At 40.2% G+C, this 22,861-nt stretch overlaps 1 protein-coding gene across 1 annotated transcript in view; it reads right to left on the reverse strand.

Moving 5' to 3' along the window:
* The window catches only part of VIPR1 (vasoactive intestinal peptide receptor 1), a 111,918-nt gene that overhangs the window by 32,411 nt on the left and 56,646 nt on the right, over window positions 1-22,861 (reverse strand). Inside the window, exons 4-6 of the mRNA XM_062567640.1 lie at window positions 6,974-7,077; window positions 3,119-3,219; window positions 998-1,130 (exon numbers count right to left, since the gene is read on the reverse strand). Coding sequence (XP_062423624.1) covers window positions 998-1,130; window positions 3,119-3,219; window positions 6,974-7,077 — 338 coding nt within the window. The remainder of the gene's footprint in view (window positions 1-997; window positions 1,131-3,118; window positions 3,220-6,973; window positions 7,078-22,861) is intronic.

A 22,861-nucleotide genomic window follows, 5' to 3' on the forward strand; every position in this document is an offset into this window, starting at 1 on the left:
CCTGAGCTGGCATTGACAGCAAAAATCCTCTACTGGGGAGAAACACACACAATAGTGGAAGCCATGGGCCTGGCTGAAAGCACACTGGCTTCCAGGAACTGCGGTGTTCTTCAAGACAAAAAGTCCTGCATTTATACACAGGAGTGTTTCAGCATGGACAGTGGCGGCAAACACTTTTCACACTGTCTTCTGCTATCATGCCTCAGCCACGACCTGGTAGAAACTCGCACCGGGGTGAGAGGTTAGTACAGGCTCCATGGATCACTGGGTTCTTGGCTTCTCTACTGTGCTTCACTGCTGTGCTCAGTCCCCTGCTGTGTCCCTGTCTTGCTTTTACGAGTAAGTAACTCTTCTAATGTTATGAATTCATCATGGATTTTTTTTTTTGAATTCTGGTCACATCTCACTGTTTCTGTGATTTTAATTGCCTGCCTAAATTTATTTTAGACTAGTGTCTTCTTCTGTCAATACAGCCTTTAGATCAACAGCTCTTCTCCTGCCTTCATGTTTGCTTCAATTGATTACACTGAATGTGAGGTTTTTTTGTAAAGTGAGAAATATCCGAGCTCCCTTTTACCCTCCTCTATCAGCCCAGTGGAAAAATCTGTTACATATGGTTATCATAGGATTCAGATTCAGATGAAAATTTAAGTTTTGCTCTTTATATATAGACTTCTACATGTGAGATAGCTGTCTAAGTTCCTGGGGAGATCTGGTTAATGCAATCAGTGGAGAGCCTTATTAAACTTACTGAGGCTAATGGGACATCTCACAAAGGAGGAGATATACCTACAAACTTTTGAGCATTATTATTTATTTTATGCCCTTTCCATCCAAACTAAACGGTAGGAATTAGGTTTTTGTTTCTTCTCAAATGACTGAAAACTGAAATCTTCCCCAAATGCTGACTCACAAGCATTTACAAGGTCATTTTGGTGCATCAGTTGAGAGAGGCAAACAGGACAAGGTGGAAGCTTCAACGTGAATGGCTACTTACTGAGCTCACAAAGCAGTGTTCAGATTCTCCACTCTCAAAAAGGATGACATCTTTTATGAAGACTGCGATGGCTCTCATTATGAAGGACATGAAGAGGTGCATGTGAATATAATTTCGAGTACAGTGTAGTTTTCTGTTGAGAAGCAAGAGAAGAAAAAAACATTTCTGAATAGCAAGGCTATTCAAAAGCATTATTTATCTATTTACATGTTTCTTCTGCCAAGATACAGACTTTCAATTAAACATCATCTGAAACTTTGAGACTGACTATATACTGATGTGACTCACTGAAGACCCACTTAAGCCTTTTTAAAGCCACAAAAGATGTGGCATTCTGTGTGCTACGCAGCGGTGTTGCTATCTTTCAGATTGTCAGAAAGAAGGTCAAAATACAGAATGATAGGAAACAGTTCCAACAGGGTTGGATGCATTGAAAAAGGGATGCTTTTGACCAAACAGACTTTGCTCCCAATAAAGGTCTGTTTTTTTTATAGGATGTTGGTACTGTAATAATTCTTTTAGAAGTGGAATATTTCTAGAGGAAGAGAAATAAATTCTTAGCAACCTTTGCCAAAGTTAACACATCCCACATGTTTTCTGGAGCAATACGAACTGTATTTTTATTTTAAAAGGACTAGGTATTGATTATATTAACAGTGATAGGCTTATTCTTCCCCTTACCTGCTAATGTATTCTGAAGATCTATTTTGATCAAGTAAGACTGCTTTTCAAAGTGGGACTTTATATCAGCTAAAAGCAAAAGGCCTAATACTGTGGAAATGGGTACTTTTTGTACAGTCATCAGAACCAGAACAGACCTCACTCAGCAACGTGATCAAATTGCCACCTCTTAATGAGTCACTATGAGTGGCAGAGTTTGTGCTCTTGATCTCTGATGATGGCAAGATAATGTGACTGAGCTGAGTCCTCTGTTCTTGCAGGTGAAGCCCAGTCAATTCACACAGTTTGCCACAGATGAAGAGGGTGAACCCAGACAGCTTCACCAGTTTAGCTGGCACCTTGTACCTTGCTGGAGATGAGATAATTTGATCATGTGTCTGATTCACTCCTTTGCTTATGAGAGGAGTGGAGAGAGTGTGTACACTGGGAGGTGCAAAGAAAGTGGCTGCCTCTGCTCAAGGACTGTGAAGGGTCATGAAGTTTTGGTGTAAATTCAAGAGTTACTCTAGAATATATTGCTTCCTACATTTTTGTGGGGGAATGATTTCTGGACTGGACTGTAATAAATTTGCAATGATACAGTAAGAAAGATACTTAAAGTAAACCACTAGACAGTAGCATAAGGAGATGGAAGACCTATCAGATTCTTCCATCTCATTGATGCTGTTCGCTCTATATTTAAACACCATTGTAATAGAAGACTATCCCATACATAGGCTTCTTCACTGGAGACACCCAAATTCAGACGCCTTGAGTCTACTGTAAGTAATAGAAATCGAGAACGAATTCAGCTGCCAGAACCTAGATATCTGGTGTCATTTGATGTACTGTAGAATATCTCCCTGCCAATCCATGAAGCCTTGTGCCTCCTGAAGGTCCTGCTTCGTATCTGTGAACCCTGTGCATACGTCACAGTGAACCTAGCATGTCTTAAATGGCACTAGCTGCCTATGTCTTGCCCTAGATCTACGTGGGCTAGTAGGAGACACTTCTGAGCGCACTTTTGGAGGTAGTTCTGGGGTGTAATTCATCTGTCACATTTTAAATACCTGCTTTAGTTGAAATGTATTATCCTTAGAATCCACATAAACCATACTAACTAGATCTCTGTGGACCATAAATAGAACACGTGATGACTAGCTCAGATATAGAGATCTACCACATAAGACTATGCATTTAGTGAGATAATTCCTGCTGTAAATAACTAGATTGGGTTTGTACCTCTCATGCAAAGGCTGCAATTCCCGTATCAGAAAACAGTGACATCAAAAGACAGAAGAACTTTCATCTCCTGTCCACCTTAGACATGACAGAAATCTTCTGACTTCCATGTATGACACTCATGGCCTATAACTAAAACAGTTATTTATCTGTGCTTGAACAGTCACAATTTCCTCCGAGACATCCCCTTACCTTTGTCTTTTTTTCTCATGGTCTTACCTGAAGAGACATAAAATAATCATAGCAGCTGTGAGAGCAATGAGCGATAAGGTATATCCAATGGTGTAGCCAGTCTTGACTGTGCCATAGAATGTTGTTTGCTAACGTGAAAAAAGAAGAAAAACAGGACTTTCAAAGAGCTACCAACACGCTTTCCTACACACCATCAGTGAGTTTTTATTGATTTTTTTAGTGACAAATGTCTGGTTGCAGTAGAGGTTGGATCACACCACAACCAGGTCACAATTTCCCAGGGGAAAGGTTTCTAGAGAAAAGAGTCTTATTTGACAGTCACATAGACAGTTACATGATTATAATCTTGTGAAACAAGAGTGACTAATATTCAGTTAAGCAGTGCATTGGCATGTCAGCACTGACTATGATGAACTCATTTTATTAATGAAGGTTAAGGACAGAACTGATGTGAAAATTGCTTTCGCTTTTGTGGAAGACATAGATTTTGTTTTGGCAAGGAAAAAGAAGCTGTCTTAAAATGTTCTCACTAAAGCACACATATATTCACTCAGAAATATGTGTTAATTTGGAAATTAGTTCATGGCTTCTCTCTTAGACATGGAAGACAGCACATAGAGAGAGTCTCTGAGCATGCAGCATCATGGGACTTTAATCTGACATGGAGACCTGGTCTAAAGAAAATGCTGAAATAAGGAATCGGAACACCAGCTCTCATAAGGCTCTGCAGCAACAATCTAAATTCATATATTTTGATTATCAGCCTAAAATAAGAAGATTGGTTGGCTCTTGGGCATTTGTTTTGTTGATGAAGAATCCATATTTTCATAAGAAGACAACTCCAATTGTTGAAAATCTTAAAATCTAGCCCTTGCCATCATTTCCCATTAAAAAAAAACATGCATGCCAAAAAATCCTAGAAAACGCAGTATTGATTAAAAATCTAAACCCAACCCTGTCTGGGAAATCACTCTTTGACTATAGTGAGGACTGACACTTTTATACGCTATTTTCGTAGGTCATGTTGAGTAGTAGGAACTTTACAGAACCAGTGAGGCAGAGGTGAGAGGTAATTCTCTAGTATTTGCACAAGGCAGCTTGGAGGCACATTAAAATAAGATGGGAATTTCAGACAGCACAGAGGTTACAGTGGTCATGTCTATATTGCTTCATGGGCAAGGAGAGCTCTGGCCAGGCAGGAGAGAGCTTGTGTTGGGAGACTGAGTTGGAGGAAGAGGTCATCCTACACATATTTGGGAGAGCAGAGAAGAAGGTATAATGGAGGGAAGGAAATAAAAATACAGCATTGGAGATATCAGCAGTGGGCTGGCTGATGGAAACTGGCAAGTGAGAATACAGGTATGGGCCTCTTACTTCTTATTCACAAAGCAAGTTATGCCCAGAAGGATCTTAGAATTATTCAGTAAGCAATTCCCTGCCCTTCTATTTTATGATAACTGATCCTTCTTGTGTATAGAGAGATAGTTCTGCATTCACTTTCATGTGGGAATGTGGAGTTATCTCTGCTCCAGAAACAGCATATAATCAATTCTCACTCTTCATTTGTACTTGCTGAGGATGATCACCTCCTGTTTTACAGATATCAAAGTACAGAATTTTACCCAAGATCACAAATAGAATTGGAATTTCACCTTTAATGCACAGATTACTAAAATATTCATATTAGAAGAAAGAGAGGGATTTGGAGATGTACAGGAAACGCATGCTCTAGCTCTAAACCTAGATGTGCTGTTGATTACTGCACAAAATTGAACAACTTTATCATTCTCCTTCTGAATTCTAAAAACCTCCGCTTACTTTCTCAGGCATGTTGTAAGAATAGCTAGTTAAGGCAGGTGCTATACTAAGGGCAATTCAGAATCAACTTAAATTCTGTTGAGCAGCCTCTATGTTTTTCCTGTGTAACTGAGGTGAGACTGTGAACCACTTACATTTGTAATGAGCATGAGGCAGCAGAAATGCTGATAATAGATCCTGTGCAGCCCTGTATCCAAACATGCTTAGAGTTCATCCCATCTACTTTAGGTCTCTAAGGCTAAACTTATCCAGGCTCCTTCTAGAATTAATTTTCTTTGGGGAGAAATGTGGGACGAAGTGACCTGTGAAGATGCCTATTTCTCTTCATTGCCTCTAGATGGAAGATGGAGCCTACGGGGGCATCAAGGGTGGCCCAGTTCTAATCAAAGACACACAGTGGGGAAGCGGTGCATCCCTTCTGAAAATGGGGTAGCAAAACAACCCCCAGTTTCTTTACATACGGTTCTTCAAAGTCAGGTTGGACAAGGAATCATTATCATGGCAAGATTCATAGGAACACTATGTCAGTGCCGACACCATCTGCTTTCCAAGGACAGCTAGAATTTAGGAATAAAATCTTACACATATGCCTTACCTAGTTTTTATACTTTTGTTGTTTCTGACTTGAGACCAGTAGATGTTAAAAGTGCATTTTAGGCATGGATGGTTATCAGTCTATTCTGGACCTCATGCCTCATACTGCCTGCTGCTCTTTTTTTTTTTTTTTTTTTTGTTCTCCTTGTTTGTTCTTCCCCAAACTGAAAGCCAAGACAAACAAAAAACCCAAAAAAACCCCTCTATTCTTCACAAGCTAGTACTGCATGTTCACTCTCCTCAGCCACCTTTCACACAAAGTAGACTTAAACAGCATGACAAAGCTACAGAAATAAAAAGAAAATAATTAAGAGAGAATTAAAAGAACACAATACGTGTTCTCTTGGTAACGAGGCATTCTGGCAACACTGCAGTCCTTTGGGTCGCCAAGGCATGTCACAGGAATTCCCAAATCCCTTCGCAGCTGGAACGTAAACTCGAGCTCTTGGTGGAGGGTCTTCGCGGTGCAGATCGCTAACACTGGCCTACACAAGGCGGACACGGCGCCATACGTTTTGGTCACAGAAATGGGACACTTGAAGATGTGAAGTGGCAGCTGACCCCCAAAGCAGGTGAAAGTTCTGCCATCAGCAGATCCCCGAAAGTCTTTGTGTAACTTTCCCTTTGGTATTTTTTGTATTCCTTCACTATCAACGCTGGCTAAGTTCAGTTCAGATTTTCCATTAACTGTTTGAGTGCCTTTGTAATGTGTGGTTATACACAAAGATCCTTCACCGCATGTATTTGCTCGTTACTAAGATTCCTATGTCCAACATTCACCAACATTGACATATGATGGCAAAAAAAGGCATGGATTTAAAACAAATATAGAGTTGTGGTGAAATCCAATGCCATTCTAACAAGCCTTTTCTCATTGACTATGGCACAGCTGTAGGTAACTAGCTTAGATACTGAACTTTTAGTTAGGTGAGATGAATATCGCTTTTAAAAAACACTTTTGTTATCCTCTTTAGATTTAACCTTTCATGTCTCAGCATGCAGCTACCCAGTAACAATCTTCTTTCTGTGTAAATGCCAGTATGCTACAATATTTTAAAGTTAATTGCACACGGGTCACTAATTACTAATTTACACACAGGCAATATCCTTGGGAGCTTGTGTATTTCCTTACAAAATATATAAATATTTCAAGGGACAGTTTGCACTAACATTTCAAATGTAAATGTAATGTAAATGTAAAATCAAGCACATGAAGTGGCACATGGGCATCACAGTGACACCGCTCTGATCTTTTCTGGTGCTGAGCTGCTGCCACTACCTTGGAAATCAAAGCGAGGGTCAGCTCTTTGACCAGAAGGACACTCGAGCTCTGCTTCAAGGGGTCCTCAAGAGGATCCTTCCTTCTTGAAGAAAAACAATGGGAATGGAAAAAACAGGCAGGGGAACATCATGCGATTCTATCGTCTATCCCTGGTAAATCTTGTAGTCTATCCATCTAGGTTTACCCACCTCTTCCTCTGGAGTGCTGTTGGAATCATATCCACAAGCTAGGGCATATGGTGCAGGGTACACATCTGTCCAGCCTTGGCTTGTACAATTCCTGGTCACATTCCCTAGAAAAGAAGGATTAAAAAAGACATGTAAGGCTTGCTATTAAACAAATGGCTGCCTACAGTAGATTTGATGGCTGATCACACCTCTCAACACCTAGAATAAAAGTTTTGTACTCTTCCATTATTATGAAGTGTTCGTCACACAGAAAATATAAATGGGAGGGACCGGTTGAGTAATAAAGTTCAGTCCTCAGAAATTAGTAACTGTTTAATATGTGGGTACCCACAGAACAACTCTTCTAGTGGTAACACAGTGGGGACCCATAACTGTAGGCACCAGAAGGAACTATTATTTGAGATTATCTCTATTCCTGGAGAATTTATGATCTAAACAGAGTGGTGAGATATTTACTTCTTTCATTTTGCTTGTGAGAAGCTACATGGATAAAGTGCTTATTCTGTGTTATATAAGTAAAGTGGGAGAGCAGGAAAATGAATGCAGTCCTCAAAATCCATGCCTTGTCCACAAGACAAGCCTGAATTTTACTCAAATGTGACTCCAGACAAATCTATTGCACTCTTTATTGAGAACCAAATACATCAAATCTGGCAATGAAGGGAGAAAAACCAGAGAGTGTCAATCTGTACTGCACATTTTAACATGTATACTCATTGGAAGGAGAATTCTTGGGCCTGTAAATGAGTTGGGTGCTTATGGCCTCTAACAGACTGGGAGGAGCTGCTTAATTAATGTAAGTACATCTCTGTCCTTCAGCCAAAAAAGACAAAACTGTGAAGTTCCCATGCCTCTTTGATACTCTCTTCGTACTTCTTGGTCCATCTGGGATTGTAAGGAGGCTATCCAGTGTGTATCAAGCAAAGCTGTACTCACTTCATAAGATATTTCTGCTTCCTGTTCAAACTGGACTGGGTGACTATTAGAACTTATCTGTTGCTCAAAATAGGCCTAACAAGTGCAAAGTGTCCTTAGAAAGACTTTAGTGGCAGCACCTTCATTTGTTCCTGGTAAGTGCTCACTCCTCTGTGAAATCAAGCTTTCTCTGAACAGAGCTAAAGACATTATTGTCAGGAGCACAGGATGCCAAATCTAGTCTTCTCGCTCCTTTCTACAGTAATTGGAAATTCAGGGTGACTCCACAGGGTTATTAGTTATTATGAGGGGTCCTGCATAGCCAGGGGCTACGTAGACATTAATCAAATAAAAGTAGGCAAGAGGCCAACAAACTGACCAGGATAGACCTTACGCTAAAAGGTTCATAATATAAAAAGCCAAGAAAGATATTTGTCAGATTGAAACAACACAGCAGCAATACATCAGACAGTACGTTGCAAATACTCTAGCATCCACTCTAACCATTGATCCCTACCTTGCTTATTGCATGCAAATCACATCGTCGTGTTGTTAATTTGCACACTTCACACACCAACAGGTCAGCATTCCTTTAGCATCACTTATCACATAAAACTGCTTGCCACCCCTGACCGGGCAGTTAGTACAATAAATCATAATGAAAAAATAGTAAATAGTTAAAAATTGCTTCTGATTTCCTACAGGAAGAATTGCATCAGTGAAACTCAAAAGCTTTGCAAACATTTCTAACAATGAGATTCTTTGCACACAGGAGTAATAAAACTTCTGCAAATAGGAGCAAAACAATTATGCAGTTATGAGTCATGAAAATGCTCAAGCATCACCTCCAGGAATTTCTGACTATTCAGTCATCTGGACATCTTGGTAACTATAGACCTGATGTATCTTGCACTGAAATCAGCAGCCATCTACCTAATGATCTTTCTTGAATTCTTGTCACGGGTGGACTTTGACACTAAACTTCTCCCTGTAATTCTTCCTTGCAATAGATCTAAATTTCATGAAAGCTCTAGTGCATTAGTCCATTTTAACAGCTGCCCCAAAAGTAGTTTACTTGAGCACAGTTTAGTGGGTTGTTATTCCTCAGGCTTTTCCTATATGGTGATTATTTGCACTTCTTTTTTTCCCAGGGTTCATATCAAGATCATAAAAGATCCTATCTGTGCAAATAAATCAAGGATATTATCACTGTTTTTTTTTGAAGAGTTATGTAATTTCTATCGCTTCTCCTCTTCACAATAGATCCCACCATCCAAATTTTTCTGCCTCCTATTTCCTGATGAAGACTCCTCCTCTTTGTTTGAGGATGCCTTTAGTTTTCATGGTGGTTCCTTCATTCCTTCCTTCTTATCCTGAGTGAACAAACAGGTGCTTGTTTCAGCTTCATTCATTTCCTCATATACTCATATTTCTTCTTTTTTAAACACATTTCCCCACTACTGTTTGCTTCTTTTGTAATTCTTTTCAAGGTTCTCAGAGTACTTTCCAAAGTTGTCTTAATTTTAGTATGGTAGAGGGAAGGAAAATGACACAGCATCACTGGGACGAGACTTGGTCTCCAGCCCAAATGTTATACTAAATAAGTGAACAAACTAAAACACAGAAGAAAAATAGCAAATCTGGCAAACCTATCCAGTGTGTTTTTCTCCTGTTGGCAGCGACTAGTGCTGTGTGCTCCCACACAGAAGTAATCTTCCATCAGTCCTCTGCTGAGATCAGGTACTCAGGAGGCCACGATACATTGCTTCCACTTCAGGGGAAGCTGAATAAAAAGCAGCTCTCTGAGAGGAACTCATAAAGCAAAGTTTATTTTTATTATTTTGCTCCAGATCTGGAAGCACGAATGGTTGATTCTCTGCTGATAAGTGAAAAGAACAAAATGATTTTTTTAAAAAATAAAGCCAAACAAACGCATTTTCAGTAGGCCTCTCAAACCCTGGAATCCAGCACAGTGCAATTGCCCAGGTCTTACTAGAAATGCATGAGGTTTAAAAAAAATCCTCCTAATTATATGGAATCTCACTTCCCCCAGAAGTTTTTCTACCACTTTTTGCTGCTCAGGTCACTTTTTGATTCACAAATTCAAACACATGGTCTGAAACAACAATCTTCCTTATAGTAACTCTCATGTTCTGCACTAGATGCTGGGGGGGTGTGTGTGCAAAAAGGACAATTAGAAGATAGGGATTTTTTACTACACTTTAATATTGGCTCTAGTGATGGATGATAGGACAGACAACATTTCTAATTACTGTTTGACATTAGGTTGATTCCTTTCCATTCTGAAGATGAACCTAAAACTGGAAGTTTTCCATGTTGTGTCTGTCGCATTAACCCTGTCTGTGTAATATGAGTTCTCCCCAGAAGCCTACACTAACGAAGTATTTTGAGGCTGCAAAACCTAAGTGGCTGTATCAGACAAGGGAGAGCTTTACAGTATTTCTACACTGGGGAAATAGCATCTCCAGCTTGTGGAAGGTCTCAAGGTTTCTGCAACTTTCCCATTTCCCATCAAATTGAAGCTAAATCACTTTAAACTTGATGGTGCATGAGTCCTCAGCAAAGCAGACCAGCAAGAAGTCAGAGGGCTCTCAGCATGCCAGCTCCTTCACCGTGGACTTTTCTCTTAGTTGATGTCAGGACAAAGGAGTTTAAAGGTAAGGTTTTAAAGGGAACAAGGTGATGACTTTTTCATATTGGCTTTCTCCCAGGTTTGAGGGGATGCACTAACAAAGGAAGCAAAATAGCAGCGCAGAAATCTTTTTTAAAAAAGTTTGTTCTCTATAACTGGCATATATATTGTGTAAAGGTAATCCACATACAAGCTAAAGAGACCGTAACTGCCACTGGAGAACCAGGATGGAAAACTAAGTAGCCAACTTTCCAAAACTAAGTTGATGACGTAAAAGCTGCAGAAGGTCTGTTCTGTTCACAGAAGGGAGTATCTAGTGTAAATACAAGGCTAGACCTTTGGCTCTTTTATATCAGTGTTTATGACACTCACAGAACAAAACACTATTGAAATGCAAGGGGTGAAGCAGCAGGCCTGAATAACCAGTTTGTGGGAAGTTTTAAGGCTCAAGCATAGTATGACAGGCTGTGTTTAATCAAACCAGTGCGTTCCTTGGCGCAGCCACCAATACAAGACTTGCCTCTTTGCAGATGTCTTGATGTCAGTGCGGAAGTGTTAGCAGCTCTGGGAGCAGCCCCAGCACGGACAGTGAGCTGGCAGGGTCTCTGAGCAGAGCTCTGCCATGGCCAAGGCCAGCCAGTCTGCAGCATACTCAACGCTCACTGATTGCAACGTTAATCAGCGGTGGTGATGGGCCATCTAAGTCAACATGAACTGCTGGGTTTTACATACAGTGCTTACTCATGCCCGTGTTCCTTGAAGCTCTGCTTCCAGTGTGCCGGTGTGATTAATGGTCGTATAGACACGGCATGAGGAGAGACTGCACTTCCTCCATGCACTTCTCCATCTTTCTGGTAACGCGCCTGCTACGGGGCAGGACTTTGCCATCTGGCCCAGCAGCTGCTCATGTTTTAAACAAATGCTTCTTTAGAGTTCACAAAGCCTTAGCTAATTTGCTAATCTACACGATTTGATAGCATGCTTATTATGAAAATGGAATTGATGGTTGTAAGCAATTAGCTGAATGTTCTAGTCTTTCCTCCTGATTAGCTTGTGTGACTGTACAAAATCCAGCACACAACTCGCACTTCTCCTCCTAAGTGGCATGTCCTCGCTTCCAGCATGATTCAGAAACTGGCTGCTCTGGGTAGCAAAGGCAGAGGAAAGGAAACTCTTCTCCACAAAATTGAGCTGGACTGGCCCAAAGCTTTCTGCCAACACGTTCTGACACAATTTTAGGTTTAAAAAGAAGTGTTTCTTTTTAGTATAAAAAGTCTAATCAAATAAGAAAGACTCAACCCTCCTCAAGACTCAAGAAGGGAATGTCCAAGTATTCCTGCTTTTACTCCAATTTTATGTTCAAATTACAGTATTTTTTTTAATTCAGTTTCTTCTGTGGAGAAAAACCATTCTTCTCCCCTCTTCCTTCCCACATCCCATTATCTCTTTTAGTTATATCTATAAATAGCACCGTAACCTCTCTACCTCTGACAGTCACCAACAGGCTGGCCCTCAGCCCAAAGTCTGGGACTATCTGTGCCGTGACATGGTAAAGAAGAAAAGCAGACAGAAGCTGTGTCAACTAAGCTTCCAGTAAATCACTTCATAAGACATTATGTGATGGTTTTGCCTGCGCTGAATGTCTTTTTGGACCTGAGATGGCTTCAAAATAATTAATCAGCTACAGTTTCCTTACTGGAAGGTGAGTGAAGGATTTCCTCACTGTACTCAGCAAGTTTCACATAGAGACTGGGAATATTCTGCTCATTGAGAGAAGGTGTGGGTTTTGGACTTTCTTCTGCCCTCTTTTCCCTGGAAGTGCTCCTTCAGCTCATTAAAAGCACTGACAGGTTAAACTGGAGTAAAGTATGGTAGCACAGGAAAACTACCAACCAAGTCAAGTATGAAAGACAATGTCCGGTGAATTCACTGCCACAGAGGTTACCAAATCAAGGAAAATGTGGCTGTTGGAAATAATGTGTTACCTTTCTAGTCTAGAAGATCTATTGCAGGAGACAATCTTTGCACTTGCATGAACTTGCACTTACTCAGACCAGCAAACCTTTTCTGCTTCTCCTCATCATCCAGTTCCTATGTTTTAAGTTCATCCTTTATGTGTTCAAATCATTACATTGCAATGAAGCCTCAATAAAGGGGATCCATTCAAATACAGCATCCAATAGTAGAAATCAGGAGAGACACGAGTCTCAGCTTTAAACTATCCGAAAGAGTTTGTTAAAAAAAAATAATGGGTCCTTTTGGTCAGCGTAAACCTCTGATTTGACATAATACTTTTAACAAATGCAAATCCTCCTTTCTTCACTTGTTTCTCTGTGACATACAGGGTCTCCAAGCAGCACTTCTTGCCACACTTCTACACATTGCCCTACTTCTACAGAGTAACACACACAAATCTTCCCTGCTACAAACACACCCTAGTGGATGCAGACCTACCTGAGGTTTATCCTTCTCAAATTCACCTTCCTCACATATCTGCTCTGCCATGGGACAGTGCACGAACCTGTCACCTTCTGGGTAAGTCTGAGCAGAGCTGAATGTTGGCGCAAAGTTGTGTCCAGTGTGCCTACACCGGCGCATACTCTAATAATTTACTAACACGGTGCTGATAGAAGCTGTTTGCTGCACACTCTTCCCCCCCCCCTCTAAGCTGGCTGACTGATTACGCACAAATTGACTTGACTGCAGATGCACAGGCAAGTCCCTCTGCACTGCTACGTTCCCTGCAAAAAGATAAGCCTGGCTGCAGTGGTGCACGACACAAGTCCACGCATTCTCCCTCTCCACACTGAGCTGGTACCTTTATTCTGTGATCTCCCTATTCCTTAGCAGGCTTCCAGTCTTTCAGGGTGGGCTCAGAGCTGTGGATTGCCCTGGCGATTCCCACATTGCCAGTAGTAGATGCTTTGGAAAAAAAAATGTAGAAAACAGTAAGCCTGTCCACCTTGAGAAGCTGTACCCTCCTAGTTCCCTCAAATGGAGGTTGCATATGGGCTAGTGTTTCATACACCTACCCACTGAATTTATCTTATTCTTATCCTCTGAATTTATCTTACATCTTTTTGATAATTCTGATATCTATTTATACTTTTGGCTTTCACTAACACATTCCAAATCCATCAGCCCTTCCATTTCGTTATATGCTGTATAAAACTGTATCTCCCTTTGCTTGTTTTAGACCTGCTGGTGGACAATTTCATACAGTGCTTCTTCTCATTTCTCCTGTTGAATTGTTACCACGATGGTGGCCCTATTCACCATCTGTCCCACTAGACCTGAATCCCTCCACTATTACTCAATGAATTTGATCAGCTGCACTTTCCATGAGGTCTTCTCACCTCTCCTTCACTCCCTTCATTTTCTGCACAAACACAGGCTCAACTCCAAGGCTTCTTCCTCTGTCTTCAAGATCCTCATAGCCCTATATAATAGGTCTTAACTCAAGCTCTGCACTGAATACTTTTCTTGATTGCTGTTCCTCAGGGAAAATGAAAAGACACTTTTCCCAGGATCAGTTGATCAAGGTGGAATGATTTTCCTCACAAAGGAAGGACTATTACATCTTTACAACCTTATTCTCCAAGTGCAAGGGGCACCTGTTTAACCTGCCTTTTCCGATAGAAAAAGAAAACACTAAACTGAGGAAAAAAATCTTCTACAGGAAAACACTGCACATATAATTTATTAACTGAAATAGAGTTTTTGGAACAGGAACACAAAACTACAAAACTTATAATACAATTTCTTGATGTGTAAACTTATTTGGGAGTGATGTGGAAGACAGATGAACTGAAATGACTTTGCAGATTAGTTTATACCAACCAGTAAAGGGCCTAATAGAGGAACTAAATGATTTATTCAAGGCATAATGGAAGTAAGGAGTTAGTGGAAGTGAGATAAACATGGAAAATTCTCATTATAAAAGACGTTTGATCTCAGTAAGAGTTAAATATTGTGCAGATGAATAGAATAAACTTGGAGAGGTAATTTTTTGAAGCAATTTGTTGTATATGTCCAGCTCTCAAAAGGTTTTTTCTCAGTTTATTTTTGTCTCTCAGCTGTTGCAAATACCCACATCAGACTCAGAAATATGTCTGAAAGTTTGTCATAGCTGGGGTCTTAGCTCTTTGAACTTACTGGGAAAAGACTTCTTACTGGCTTTTAATGGGAGTCTGAATTCATACCAAGAGATTTAAGGTCAGTCATGGCTAAGGGATGTTCTCCTTAATTTCCCTCTTGCTTCTTTTGCCCTTTCCAGTAATAGCTTCTAAAAGAGAGGAGAAGGTCTGCTTCAAGTAGCAATCTCTCCTGCTTCTCTATGATCATATTCTATGGCCTGAAATTGATTTTCTTCAACCAGAAGCTATTAAAGCAACAGCAGTTCTTACCATTTACTTTTCTTGAGATTCTCCTGAGTCCACTGGAACATCTCCAGTTTTCTCAACTCTGTTATTACTGGAAAACACTTGAGACTTCCAGACAGAGTTACAATTTATGCTTAACTGGATGTAGACATGGTTAGATCTGGGAGAAACTTGTATGGTAAGTCATAACAAAGGTATTTTCAGAACTTGCTTTATCTCCCTCAGTCATGGTGTCATAAAATCATTTTTTTCAGTACACTTACTGCCAAGATGGTATATTGAACAAACCATCAAAATATGACATGGTGTCAGTATGTTCCATGACAGACTTCAGTTTCTTTATTTGTTCCTTTTCACACCATTTCTGTCTTCAGTTATTACTGCCACATCTTCACTGCCCTGAAGCTTACTGCATCCTTGATTTCCTGAAACCTTCCATTTTCCCTTGTCTTCCCCTCTCCTTCCTGCACATCACATTGTTAAGTGTGAAGATCTTGATTCTTAATAAATAGGACAGATAATTCCTTCTTTCATAACATTATACATTCTTCTTAATTAGGAATTTATAAACTGTTTTTTTCTCACAATAAAAATACAGCTGTCAAGCTTTAGGACGAATTTCTCATTAAACCTTTAAACACTGCAATAACGGTATTCTAAGGAATATTTACAAGAATAAAACACACAGCTCTTGATAAGTGGAGATGTAACAACTCCACAACCATCGACTGACAACAGGTTTTCCACCTGTGTTCCCACATGGCTGGAGCTGGCTAACACGAGCGATGTACTCTTAAAAGCAGACATAAAATCAACATTCATCTATGGAAATGGAGTAATTTGGCCCTGATTTCTGCCTTCTGTTGTCCATGACAAATGAGCAAAATGGATCTCAGACAGGGCTGGAGCCTGCCCTGATGGTCACAGTAAGCAGAAGCTTTGGTCCACCTCTACCCTTTCTTTGATATCAATGGTGCAAACAATTGGCATAATTCTATGTAAATGAGAAACTTTCCTGGCAAATCTGCCTTTGTGATACTTGCCTTATGATTTGGACTGAGCCTACTTTACACCAGAGCAGGTCAAGGGCTCACAGTGAACAAACTGCATAACAGATATACCTGACTGCTTGTTTCGTTTTAAACAGAATTATAGTAAATAAGCAGTGAGTCTGATCCATTCTGGGGTTCTCAGTGAAAGTGGTAATGTCTTTGCTCATTGGACCTTCTCCTACTCCCTCCCTTTATTTTGTTCAGTTTTCTTTCCAGTTTAAAGAACAACAAAGAAAAAAGAAAAGAAATCAAGGAAAAGAATACTAGCCCAAGAAAGAGAAATTAAGACTTTTTTTCAAGCAAATTAGAGTAATTTGGGGGGATATGAATGTCATTCTGCATTTTTGTTTGTTTCATCTACTTGTTACAGATCTTTGCATGAACAAAATGCAGGAGTTCATTCCACCTAACTTTTCCCATGGAAACGTAGGGATTCTAATCTGAAGTAGACACTTAGGTTCCCTGTGTAGTCCACACTATACCTTCACAGGGCATGTTACCCTATCCTAAGACATGTCATGGGGTGACTAATGCTCTGGAAATGCTGCCCTTCCTCCACTAGCTAGAGGGAGGGATTAGACAAGGTATTTAGATTGGATGCTTAACTATTAGGTGCCTACAGAGAAGTGGAAAGACTCTTTCTTGTATATCTGGCTAACTAAAGAAAAAGGCAGCAGAATAATGACCATATCCATGTCCCTTTTATGAATTTCCTTTTTCTATCACAAGATGAGGCCATACTCTGCCTCAGGAGTCACCCTAAGCCAGCAGGGATTCAGGAGTGTTTGGAGAACTCCTCGCAGAGCATGTGAGGACCCCACACGCCCAAATGGGCCAGCTGGTGGGCAGGATGTAGATTTATAATGAATTCAGGGATCATGCTATCAAAGCTTTTGCTCTGAGATCAGTGCAGCAGCTTACAGGTGACATCAAGGAGCTGCTTGCGGCAGCCTGCTTAATCATTTGCTCAAATACCCGCAGGAGCTCATTCTCATGTTATTTCATGGTGATCTCTTCCCTTTGCTCTGTGCATTTATATGTGTGTGCCAGAACTGGAAGGGCTGTGGAGTGGTGATAGCTGAGTCCTGCTTCATCCTGAACTGTTAGGAACTGGGTGTTACCAGTAAATGACATACCTCCAGTGGATTTGACTCATCTGCCTCTGTTCTAATGAAGACAGAAAAGATTAATCAACATGTTTCAAAGGCAAGGTACGGAGAGAGGATGTCATTTCCAAAACTCCCCACAGATGAGTCATAAAAAAGAATGAGATGACAGAATTAAGCCTCTGCCGTCTACCATACTAAACTTGTGAAAAGGCCATCAGCCAGAGGCCAGGACCATGTCTTGTGTGTGTAAGCCCTTGAAATAGCTGGGATGTAACCAGGATCAAAGGACAGAATAACTCTGAGCACACTATTAAGAAACAGAATGACAAATGATAACAAAAAGCTCTTCACTTATATTTGTTGAGTTGAAATACAGCACAGAGAGAAAGATACCTTTTAAATTCAAACCAAAAAGTTGTCTACCCAGAAGAGTATGAGCTTGGAAATTTATAAAAATAGAAAGCATGGAAAAATCAAAAATAAAATGAACATTTAATCTTCATAATGGACAATATGGATTTAACACATCCATAATAACATCCACAGTTTCGCAGGTAAATTTGGGGGCTCTGCTTATTCAGAAAATGCTTGTTTAAAGACGGGTCAGATTTTGAATGCTGATGATGGTATAAGGATAACTTGGATTCCTCTACATTTAAAAGATTGTAAACCCAAAGAACTTGTTCTTTAGGCATAAGACAATATTTACAAAAAATTTCCTTAACTTGCAGTAATGGTAAAAGCACAAGTAATTTAGATGTATCTGAAAATTTTATCCATGTGTTTGCAAACGAGCAGATTTGGTCCACCTGTAGCTAAAATCCCAGGTGGACTTCCCTCCATTAGCATGGAGAAAGAAAGACATCTTCAGGGCTGATTGAAAACACAGAGGAAACACCTCAGCAGGTTTAGCTTAGTTGGTTAGAGCATGGTGGTGCTAATTCCAAGGTCATGGGTTCAATCCCCATATGGGCTATGCTGAGGGTTGGACTAGATGACCTCCAGAGGTCCTTCCAACCTTACCATTCTATGACCTCTAGGCTAGATGGGATATGCCTCTCCTGCTGTTGATGAGAAGAGAGAACTTACATGGCTAACATTAGGTGAGATGATGCTTCTCCTAATTACCTGCACCATGTAGACAGAAAGGAGTAGGGCTGAAAAGCATCTTTATTAATATTTGCTCTTGTTTAAATTCAAATATCTTTAAATCACTTGACCAGATTGAATCATCTTTCTCATGTACCCTAGGCATTTTTAATCCTTGTCTCCATGTAGAAAAATAGAAGTATGCTTGTTTCATTAATCAATATTGCTAAAAAGCCTTGTCATTTTGAGATTTGTATTTAAGAGAAAAGGTTGCAAATCTAAACACTTACTGCTGCCATGCACAAATATGTACCTTACAGGTGACATACAGCAGAACTGCCAGTTTGTACAGCTGGTGTTAGACAGCCACAGGAGTCTGGTTACATTACTCTCATCGCACTCTAATTCTTGCTTGGAGAACTGCACAAAACCTTTTGAATGAGCCATGGAAATCAGTCTAACAAACTGTAAGTGCATATAAAAGCTGTCAGTGATAAGCACGGATAGCTTTATGCTCATTCTAAGTCTCCAGCAAGCCAGGAAAAGCATTGCTTCCATGGAGATCTAAAGTCAGATACAACCTGGAGAATTTGCTTTTCAGCAGGTAGGATTTGTGGCTGTGAAAAAGGACCAAGAGAAGCAGCTTGGAGCTGAAAAACGTCCTAAGCCATATGGAGAGTGTTCTTAGCAATGAGAGTCAGAGGAAGGGACATGATTTTACCTGAGATAGGAACTCAAGATTCACCTGAGACCAACACTCAAGTCCTGGCTTGTTTTCCTACATAATACATAAATCATAACTTAATATTCAGCCGCAGATTTGAGTCTCTCATTCTGCTGGCAGTCGCTGAGGTACACAGCCAGGTCTCTTTCCCTCTCTGTCTGGCTCAGTGAATGTGAAATGCAGTGGGTCCATCAGAAGAACATACAGAAGCAGTCCTGGATCCTTAACATCTTCTGATCACTTTAAAAGCTTGACAAATACCATCTCCAAACTCTGTCTTTAATTCTTGCACAAATCCTCATTGAACCTTCTTCCAATTTCTAGTCTGACGGCATTTATAGCAGTTTACAGCCATCTGTTTTTGTTCCAGTGTTGGATTTTGGCTTGAAATGCTATTTTCACTCCTTGAAATTCCACTCTTGAAATGGAAACTCACCCTTTCTCTTACTAAACTAAGCAAGTGCTGCTGAGCCACGTTCTTCTCATCTTTTCTAGCATGACAGACTTTATATTTATCAGACTATCCATCTTTTCCAACTTTAGTTCATCTTCATCAGTTACATGTAACAGGGAAATGACATGTACATGTAACTAAAAGACAGTGCCTAGAAGGCAATTACAACATTTTTTGAAATCTTTGTAGGATCAGGCAAGTCACTTCCCATCATTTTCCACACACTGCAGCTGCCATGCCAGTGCGACTCTGCAAACAGGCACCACTGGTCTGCAGAAATGCAGAAGTTGGACAGGTCTGTTCTAGATGGCTTGAGAGAGGAAATACACTAAAGGAGGAAACAGAAGTAAAACATATGCACGAGGAAGGAGAAAGGAGAACACAAGTGAATTTAAAGCGCCGGAGAAAACCACACAGCCACACAGGAGCAGCAAATTGTGCTGGGGTTTGACTATGAGGTGAGCAGGTTCAACGTGGAGTTTGATAATCCTGAAACCCAGAAAGCAATCCCCCTCTTTGAGTGGGATCGAATAGTTCAGCGAGCTTCGTTATTCTCACTCCCCCAACCCCTTAAGCAATTCATATCATAGTTGAAGCTTAAAAAATGTCAGAGCTAATTTATACTATTTAACTCTTGCAGTGTGGACAATTTGTTTTTGGAGAAACTGTAGGAAAGAAATCCCTATTACAAATGTCATCTTCACTATGTATTAAAAGAAAGCTGGAACACTCTGGTACAGAGATTGCAAGTAATGTACTTTAATAAAGCAAAGTACCAAAATTATTTCCATCCATCTCCGCATGGTACTGACGAATGTCAGGAAATAATGAAAATCTTCTGGATTTGTGAATGGCATAAAAATTTAATGTCAAATGACATCAGGACTATGCTAGGCATTTTAAGATTTCTAAATGCCAAGATATATTTTATTCATTATTTACCATGATATAGAATATTAGTCATTTGAAGAACATATTCTCCATTAGGCAGGTAAATCACAATAACTATTTGTTTCCCAGTATTTCTCATTTCTCTTGCTATAAATAAGATTTCCTCTTGCCCACAGCTTTGGTATAAACTTTTATGTTCTGGCAAAGAGACCAAAGAGTAGGACATAAACATACATTTGCTAGATGATTAATTTCCTTAAGGACTACTCACTGATACTCATCTCTGCAAATGAAATGCTTCAGAAATTTTCACAATACTAATTATGTAAGGAATCTTGTAAAACAAGGGGCAACATTACCTTCACTTTACACATGACCATGGCTTCATTTTCACATTTGTAAATAATCATACAAAGTGCACAGCTCAGAGAAAATCAAAAATGGTGTTTTTGCCTAGGAAATGGCATCATTTTGTTTACAGAAGGAGATGCTAACACATATGTTCTGCAAAGGTGAGATTCATCCATGTTGTAAGACATCTACATCTGCCACAGCCACTCCACAATCATTCCGTTGTTGATGGAGAAAAATAGGTGGTTTTAAGATGCTATTCAGCTCATCCTGAGCGAGAAGTCAGCTGAACTGCACCTCTAAAGGGTCTACTTCTCCATATTGACAGTAAAACAATCTCAGAGGTAGATTTCCATACAGTAAACTCTAAAATTAGCTGATATTAATGCCATTCTAGGGAGGCATTCAATTTCTCAAATATAGGTGTTTAGTGCCAATTGAGACTTCCTCACGGATTTCTTAGATGTCCCAGGGTATCTCTAATAGCTCTATATGTTATGTATAGAAAACTGTATTAAGCTCTCAGCATCTACAGTGTAAGATGCCCACCCGTGAGCTTAGTGCTTCCACTATGCTCAACAGACAACTGATCAATATAGCAAATTATTTCAACAGAGCTGTTCAGGTCCCTAAATACAGCCATCCCTTGGCTGCACTGACTAGATTACTGTTGACTTTACTGGGAACCTAGAAACCTAACCTGTACACGTACAACTGCATTAGAAACAGTGGAAATTAAGAGTGCTGAATCCTCTATCACTCTGTTTCCTCACACTCAGTGGGGCGAAACAGACCTTTTCAAGGTGCTATTCAAAATTCTTTAAATAGTTACTGTAAGATGGGATGAATCATATTCTAGCCATCATTGACCGAATGGACCAGCTTTCCAGTGGCTGGAAACCCTGGATGCCAGTCCAAATGACTACACTTAACCAGATGAAACTCTTCCCAAGTGATAAGGGGGTTCACGTGTGAACCTCCCCTAGAAGGCTGCTGACATTGCCAGCTGCAAGGCCACGTGACATTTACTGAGCTCACTGCTCACAGAACTGCACAAATGCCAGTAGCCAAGCTAGAATATGGATATGCAGAGAAGAGACATGGGCTGGCTTGTATTGCGGCTGTTTCCTGGCCTTGTACTTTGAGGTACATGCCCTAAGTGGTGCCCTGACTGCTCTTAATGGAGTCTAGACTTCTCTCAGAATAGGAATCATCTATTTACCTAAACACAGGTCTTCTGAGATGCCTTTAGGTTTTTAGGATCTCCAGTGACACATGAGCTATGGGAGATCTACACCCTTCTGCAGGGAAACCTAGAGGCCAGCTGAGATGTCCTAAGGCATCTCAGAGGGCAACAGATGCCCTTGAGTGGGCAACTGTATTGAGTCTTATAAGCCTATTCTAGTGCCTGGTTAAAGGCATCCTGCTCTCACTGGCTTAAGTTTAACACAGCTCCACTGATATATATATATATATGTATGTATGTATATATATGTGTGTGTATATATATGTATATGTATATATGTATATGTATATATGTGTGTGTGTGTATATATATATGTGTGTGTGTGTGTATACACACATGTACACATATATATATCATATATGTTCATCATTGCTCTGCCCTAGTGGGAAGAAATACTGGAAAATTTTCTTAGTTCGAAACTTTATTGGTATTTCTGAGGTAGTTTTTTTCTACCTGTTTAAGTGACTCTGAGGGGTCCCTTACAGGCAGTGAGTGAATATTGGGCTCAGGAAATAGGAGGACACAGAGCATCAACTGAAAGCGATTCCTCCACGTGGCTGGAGCAGAGCTCAGTGGTCTTCTTGTGTCAGCTGGGATGTTACAACAACTGCTGCCTGCTTTTCCTGGATTCTGGTTCAGCAGTGATGAAATAGTGGGGAGTTTTGGAAACAAGGCGATTACAGCGTTAGGATGGGACTTCAGAGATTTTTGGTTTTCCTTTTTGGCTCTACTAAGACTTTATGTGTGGCCTTGGGCAATTTATCTAATCAGTGTGTGCTCATTAGACAGTTCTTGGTCTGTTAAACAGGGACAATATTGTATCCTTACTCACCCTCATAATCTGTCTTGTGTGTTTGGAGTACAAGTCTGTAAAAGTGGACACTTATTAGCCTGATGCATAACCTCCAGAGCAAAAGAGCCTCTTTCTCTGTGGAGGCCTGCAGGGCTACTATAATAAAAATACTAAATAATGACTGTAAACTAGCAGGAGACAAAGAGTCTTGTTGCTGTTTGCCCTCGAG

The sequence above is a fragment of the Rhea pennata genome, chromosome 2 (assembly GCF_028389875.1).
Source record: "Rhea pennata isolate bPtePen1 chromosome 2, bPtePen1.pri, whole genome shotgun sequence".
NCBI classification, from domain to species: Eukaryota; Metazoa; Chordata; class Aves; order Rheiformes; family Rheidae; genus Rhea; species Rhea pennata.